The following is a 7500-nucleotide window of genomic DNA, read 5'->3' as shown; positions in this document are numbered from 1 at the left end:
GTAAGAACAGTTTGTGCTCTCTCTCTCTTGAACAAACTGAAAGAGCACTTTTTTAAATGTATTTTTTATTCTGAAATGATTTAAATGCTATGGAGAAATAGTACTCTGCATAGTGTCTGACTTTCAACGTTTTGCATGGTTTTGACATTGCCACTTTGTGATTTTTACCGTACACCCAAATCCATTACCATTTCCACTTTCGCTTTCCCTATTTTTTGTCTATTTTTGATATTTATGCGATGAAATGAGATTAACGAGATAAACAGTTAGATGGTAACCTAGTAACATAGAGAATCAAGGGCACTCGAATAAGGACCCTTGATTAAATAAGTGCACTGTGACCAGACGTCTCTGTTATGATTGGATTATTGGTGATTTCGGACATTTTCCACTAGTCCCCTTACTTTGAGTCCACACTAATTCTGGCTAATTCATCCCAAAGGAAACAATCTGCAGCTTGTAGCGTTACTGTTGGGTAAGTATTACCAATTTATCATATTGTATATTATTATTAATATAATTATTATTAGTAGTAGTATTATTATCATCATCATACAATTTTTTGTAGCAGTATTGATAGTCTTCATAGCATAGTAGTATACTATTGTATAATTATATTAGGAGTAATTAGTAACAACAGTGCACTAAAAACAAATTCCAGCTTTTGTTGTGACTATGGCATCAACTGAAACTGAAAAGCCATCCAATGAGAAACCGGGGATGTAAAGTGTCTCCAGGCTGAGTCGTTTGTTTATCCCTCTCTAAATGGACGAACCACCTCCAAAGTACAGGGAGGTAAGCCTGTGCCCTCTGAATTACAAGGAAGTGGTTTGAGGAATAACTGGTGGTCAAGCTGAGGGAATGGTAAAAGTGTTGCATGGAGCATTAACGCGATCAATTGGATTTTGCACACTGGGTCCTTACTGATAAGACACGGTTAATCCGGACGTGGCACCAGAGAGAGAGATTTCACTCAACCCACAGCCATTATAAAATATGATGCACTTGCACATAAAGAGGAGTAGCGTGTGTGTGTTATTGTGTCTGTTTCCACTGTATTCATGATTAATGTGTAAATATATATATACAGTAGGGTTAGGGTTAGGGTTAGTGGTGTGTGTCTGTGGTTGTGCGTCTGTGTGAAAGCACACACGTCCATCATCCTTAACCACACAGCCCCAGTAGGTGTGGAGCGGGACCCTGGCAAAGGGTCCCATGTTTCATTAGGAGGACTTTAACTGTGGGCTGCACCAGCTATCCATTTCAATATATTTGACTCCCCACCACACACACACACACACACACACACACACACACACACACACACTAACAGACGCTAACACAGTCAAGGTCTCTAGCGCCACTTGTCAATAATGTGACCTTCTCTCTTTCTGTTTCAGGGAGAATGGGAGTGGATGAGTGTGAGTGTGAGAATGTGAGAAAGGGTAGAGAACGTGTGTATTGGTCTGTGTGTGGATCCATGTGTATCGGTGTGTGTGTGTGTGTGTGTGTGTGTGTGTGTTTGGGTTTGTGCATGTGCATGTGTGTATGCTGGAATGAGAGGATCTGTATGTATGTGTGTGTGTGTGTGTGTGTGTGTGTGTGTGTGGGCAAACATGTATCTTTGTGTGTTTGTGTCTGTGTGGATAAGATGAAGACGATTATGAAGTGAGGGGGGGGGGCTCTCACCTCGTCCATGACATCAGCCAGCTTGCTGAGTGTCTCCTCTGCGAGGCCCTGGAATGTAGGGACACTGGAGAGAGAGAGAGAGAGAGAGAGAGAGAGAGAGAGAGAGAGAGAGAGAGAGAGAGAGAGAGAGAGAGAGAGAGAGAGAGAGGGGGGGGGGGGGCAGACAGGGAGAAAGAATGAGTGTAAGTATCATTTAGAGGTGAGATAGGAATAGAGACAGACTTTGGTAGAGGGGGAGAACGAGGGGAACCCAAAGGAAGGGAGGAAGAGATGGGCGGGGGAGGGAGGGAAGGTGGTAGGGTTATGGAGACAAATGGTGAGAAGAGGTCAAGAAAAAAGAAAGAGAACAATTACAAGACCCAGGAGATAGGAGAGAGAAAGGGGGGGGGATAAATAGAGAAAATACTGTTTTAGTTGAGTATGGGAGACAACTCTACCACTCTACACAGTAGATTATGTAATTAGATATTAATGAGACACACACACAGACGCATACACTGAAAAAAAACTGCAAATTTTTTTTCTGTCACACGCAGGGCAGACGCCCCGATGTCTTGTCGACACACTCAATAGACAATGTAGTAAAGTAATAACTAAGAGGAAAGTAAGTAGTTACTAATAGGACAATAAGTAAACTAAAAGTAAAGTAGCAACTAATCAGGAAGTTTAAAACCTGCTATGTTTCCTCCTCTGTGCATGCAGCCATAGATTAACCTCATTAGCTGAATGCTTCCCTGAGCTCTTCTAAGATGGCAGATGCCAAAATCTAGTGAAGGGACTGTAACTTTCCTAGACAGACAGAGAAACTCAACAACTTATTCCACATCCCAATAGGATGGTACAGCAAGCAAGCCTTTATGGAAATAAAAAACTTTGGGAAGTAGAAAAACCAACACAAACACCAAGCCAAATGAAAGCACAGAGATTGGCAGGAGAAGGGTGGAGGAAAGGGGAGGAGAAGAGAGGGGAGGAAAGGAGAGACGATTGGAGGAGAGGTGAGGGGAGGAGAGGAGAGGAGAAGAGAGAGGAGAGGAGAAGAGAGAGGAGAGGAGAAGAGAGAGGAGAAAATTGGAGAAGAGGGGAGGGGAGGAGAAGAGAGAGGAGGAGAGGGGAGAAGATTGGAGAAGAGGGGAGGAGAAGGGAGGAGGAGAGAGGGGAGGAAAGGAGAGGAGAGGAGAGTCGAGTGGAGGAGAAGAGAGGGTAGCAGAGGACAGGAGAGGTGAGGAGAGGTGAGGGGAGGGAAGGAATGGAGAGGAGTGGGGAGGAGAAGAGATGGGAGAAGAGAGGGGAGGAGAGGGGAGGAGAGGAGAGAAGAGGAGAGGGGAGGAGAGGAGAGGATAGAGCAAGAGGGGAAGAGAGTGAAGGAGAAAAGGGGAGGGGAGAAGAGTAGGGGAAAGGAGATGGGAGGAGTGGGAGGGTTGAGGACAGGAGAGGGAAGGAGAGTGGAGGAGAGTTTGCCATCAAGGCATGTCATAGGACAATTATTTCGACACCCAGCTGGAGTCATAGCGGGGCTCATTTCAGCAACAACCAGGGAGCCAGAGAAGCTTTTAATCGCCAGTAGGGGGTTCCTGATTAAAGCTCTCCCTGTCAAACCAGAAGAATAGCTCACAACAACACACAGCCATCTCCACTCAGAACAGCAGAGTGGACCCCAATGCTCCCGTTCCATGACCCCCTCCCTGTGCCATCTATCCTGGCTACAGTTTATTGACACATTTTGGATCGGTAGAATGGTTTACCTCCTGCCGTTTCACTGCAGATCCTCACAGAGGAGCTGGCAGGAGGTTACCGTTCCATTAACTAACCCGACTGGAATAGCCGCCACAGGTGTGTAATGAGTTGTTGGTGTGGGTACTGCTGGGTACTGGTACGGGTACTGATCCCTGGGAGTACCCCTCCAGACAGGGTTTTAAATGTAGCCCTGATGTGGGTAGCAGTGATGACTGGAGAAATACGCAGCGCTACATTAAGGAAATACAGGGGTTTAAAGGTTCTCGATTTGAATGAATTGTAAAACTATTTCAGATAATCATTGTTTTATACCCTTAAATTAATTGTAATAATTGTCTTCTTTATTCATGGCTTGAACCCTAACCCTTTTCGCTCATGCTACAGTGTTTAGCTTTAAGCATCTGTGGATACCTATTGTTAACTCCCTTTTTTTGTCTTTCTTTCACTGCCTTGCACATCTGCTGTTGCGGCAACAAATTACCCCCTCTGGGATCAATAAAGTTGTTTTATTAAAAAGGATCTATTTGGTAATTCACTCACTTCTACCGAATGAATGAGACTTGTTGTCCACCTGGTTGCCATGGTTACAGTTAAAGGCCCTGCATCAGAGACCAGTCACTGTTAATAGTGGTGAAAAGTCCTTGTTAGGGGTGTTTCGACCACAATCCTCTTGTGAAATGTTGGATTTCAAAGGTCTGAGGTTCTGAGATAGGGCTCCCCTTGTCAGCCAAAGTGTGTCTTATCATGCAGAGCGGCTGCAACGGTGAGATTATTTTTGTCAAATGTCAGATGGACGACCTCCGTGGTCACACCACGAGTTTTGAATTGAAGTATTCCTTCAATTCCAATATGAATAACAAAATATTTGATTGATTGATGATTGTGGACTATCGTAAAAAGGCAAAAATTTTTGGAACAATGTAATGAGTGTTATGATTGGATGAGCTTGTTCTTCCTGTCAGGATTTTTTATCTGTCCCTTTTTGTTTACTTAATTGTATTTTCACACAGTTTCTTAACACGGAAAGGAAGAAACCAATCTGTTTTCTGCTATCTGCTAACAAAAGGTGAGACACTTAGGTTTGGAACATGGTGAGGTACATATTCATTCCCTTTGGGCATGTCTTGATTGTTCCAGGGTTTTGAACCATTGAAATCATGATCACATGTCCAATCTGTTAGCTTGGACATGTGACTCTTTTTCTCAAGGAATGGAATAAACGTTAAAGACAGATTGTACAACAAATACTAATTACTATTTTACTTCACAGATGATATAATAGAACACAATAGATAAGCCTAAATTAACTAATTCATTTGAAACACTAAATGAATGCTATCCACGATACCCTTCCCGGAGCTTTTAGATCTAGATTAAAAAATAAGTATGAAACAAAGAATACCACAGACAAGTCAAATGACTGCTTTCTGCTCTCCCTCCAGTAGTCAAACAAAACAACTGTCTCGATAATCCCCACAATAACCAAGCAGCCCGAGCTGAAAACAAAGATTCTAAAGAATGTCTGTCTTCGGCAGAGAACTTGTTTCTTTCTCCAGAAGAGCTATTCTTCTTTAAATAACAAAGTTTATTCAAAAGGACTACAGGATCATACACTTGTTGATAGGTGAAATCCCCCAATGGGCAACCGAAAAACAATTATCTTACGCGTTAGTTTTGTCTGACTAGTTTTGCCCTGCGCACCAGACTATTAACTACGAGTCTTTGCACCCTGACAGGAACTCCACAGAGAACAAATCAATTATTTACAAAAAACATTTCAGGAAGAAGGCTGGTGAACAGCGTAGCAATGCAAAAATACCTGTAGAAACCATGGCGATTATCATATGTACATTTATCATTATCAAGCTGATTGGATGGTTGGTGGCTATCGCATGATGAAACTCTCTGTGGAGTTGAATGTCATATTTTATGCAACATTGAGGAAATCAGATCAAACATTGGACTGCTTGGCTTTACCCATGCAGCAATGACGTAAACTTTATATGCATATGTAACAGTGTAAATAATGACTTTGTTTTATTTGTTAAATTCCTGTCAAACTTGGGACTGCAACCAACTTTTTATATTTTATTTTGAAAGTCCACAGTGGAAGTGTGTGTTTAAGTTAATGCTGGGCAATGTGTAAATTGCTCAGAAGCATCGATCTTACGCTGTGGTAAGTTGCCGTTCTGTCTGCTTGGATATCAATCCAGTCATAAATGCAAACCACGCATATAGATGTTTAAAATCGATCAGCATTTCATTTGTTACACGCTTGTTAAACTTAATGCTTGTAAAACCCTTCGTTTTATTGGTTTGTGAAGAAGTAATTGCGTAATGTGTGGAGTCCTTAAGCACAAGGTGTACGTGACCTGTGCACACTAACATGGGGCTCCTCTTTTATAGTTTGAGCGGGAACAGACTATTTATATGTGCACACTGGTTGTGTGTTTGTCGCATGTTTCAGGTATGTTTTATTTTGTGCTCTTGAAAATGCAATATTGTTTTGTGTTATGTGCTTTTTGTTTTAGTTAAAATACCACTATACGATCACGTTATGCTGGGCAATATAAAAATTGCTCAGAAGCACTACGGCTATTTATATGTGCACACTGGTTGTGTGTTTGTCCCATGTTTCAGTAAACCAGTCCAGTGCTCAACCTGTCTCTCCCTGTCTCTCCCTGTCCCTGTGAAATCGTTGAAAGAGCAGCAGAGCTTTATACCCATGGTCACACATACACCCCAATTACAGAAGCAGTGCTGCTTCAGTAACAGAGTACTGCCTCCACCCTATTAAATGGAAACACTGAAGACAACAGGGAATAATTTCACGCTTATGCACGGAGACAGGTAGCAAGACATCGGAAATGTTGACAAGCAGGCAGATAGGAAGACAGACCAACAGGCAGACAGACAGGCAGTCCAACATATAGACAGATAGACAGACAGACAGACCAACAGCCAGCCAGACAGATAGACAGACAGACAGACAGGAAGATAGCCAGAAAGACAGATAGACAGACATACGTATACGAAGAGCGCAACATTTGGGAGCGGACTCACCTCTTGAGGAAGTCCATGTATTCAGCATGTTTAATTAATCCAGTCCTCATCATTATGGTCTGGAAACACTGTCTGTCGATGGCCCACAGCTTCACATGGGTTAGTGCTAGGAAATAACACATCCATTGAATATTATCACGTGTTGACAGACAATCTATATTCATTGGCCACTACATTGTTTGTATTGATTATAAAAAATGATCAAACTGATGAAATTACACAGTGGGAAATGAAAGGCATGCATAGGCTTATTCCTCCACCCTATTTCCCTCTACGGTGAAACCGACGTTATGGACTCGCTTCAATGGGAATTTGATTGAGTGATGGACTGTGTACGTATGGCATGATGAATTGAGTAATCAGACAAACATATTTGCACACACATTCAACAGCAACAACGTTCAATTATTCGAAATGAGATGAAACACCCTGTCTGCGTTAGCTGAATGACTTGTTAGCGCGCTCAGGAAACGTAATTGCCGGCGGGCGAACCAACCTGCGTCTCCTATGTTATCATTTTCCAATCTGCCTCTCCTAATTGAAGGTCTATATTTATGCTTCCCATCATGTGTTCTCTAATGCAAATCATGGTGTTATAGGTTTTGCCTACAGGGAGATAAAGCAGAATGCTAACTCATCAGTGGCTTCCAGTACACATGTAGCGTTTGGCTAAGGCCACGCTAGCCTTAGCCAAAAGCTACATATACGTAAAGCAGCAAAAACAGGAATCTGTGCACCATGAAGGCACTCAGATTCCTTAAGAAAACTATTGTCAGGGTGACATTCTAATGTCTTGTTTAAGATTTTCACTTTGCACAGTGAGTTACAGATGTCTGAGAGACTTTCACCCAATCCGATGGCTGCACCGCCATCCAATTCACCGGGATACAATTTCCCCGGTGCATTTACATGAAGCATACTTCAGCATACTCTCTGATTATTTTCTATTTTAAGCATAATCTCCCCCTCTCTCTCTTTCCCAAAGGAAGGACTGCAAGGTTGACTCTGCCAAAT

At 42.5% G+C, this 7500-nt stretch overlaps 1 protein-coding gene across 2 annotated transcripts in view; it reads right to left on the bottom strand.

Moving 5' to 3' along the window:
* Positions 1-7500, bottom strand: part of prkg1b (protein kinase cGMP-dependent 1b) — a gene marked incomplete at its 5' end in the record, with an annotated part of 120195 nt that overhangs the window by 38340 nt on the left and 74355 nt on the right. For both annotated transcript variants that reach the window (XM_084485308.1, XM_084485307.1), the window contains 2 exons: positions 1690-1753; positions 6487-6592. In XM_084485308.1, the coding sequence (XP_084341434.1) occupies positions 1690-1753; positions 6487-6592 (170 nt within the window). The remainder of the gene's footprint in view (positions 1-1689; positions 1754-6486; positions 6593-7500) is intronic.

Source organism: Micromesistius poutassou (assembly GCF_964030765.1).
Source record: "Micromesistius poutassou genome assembly, chromosome: 21".
Taxonomy (NCBI): domain Eukaryota; kingdom Metazoa; phylum Chordata; class Actinopteri; order Gadiformes; family Gadidae; genus Micromesistius; species Micromesistius poutassou.
Note: the sequence above shows the minus strand (reverse complement) of the source record. Positions and strands in the feature narration are given on the sequence as shown.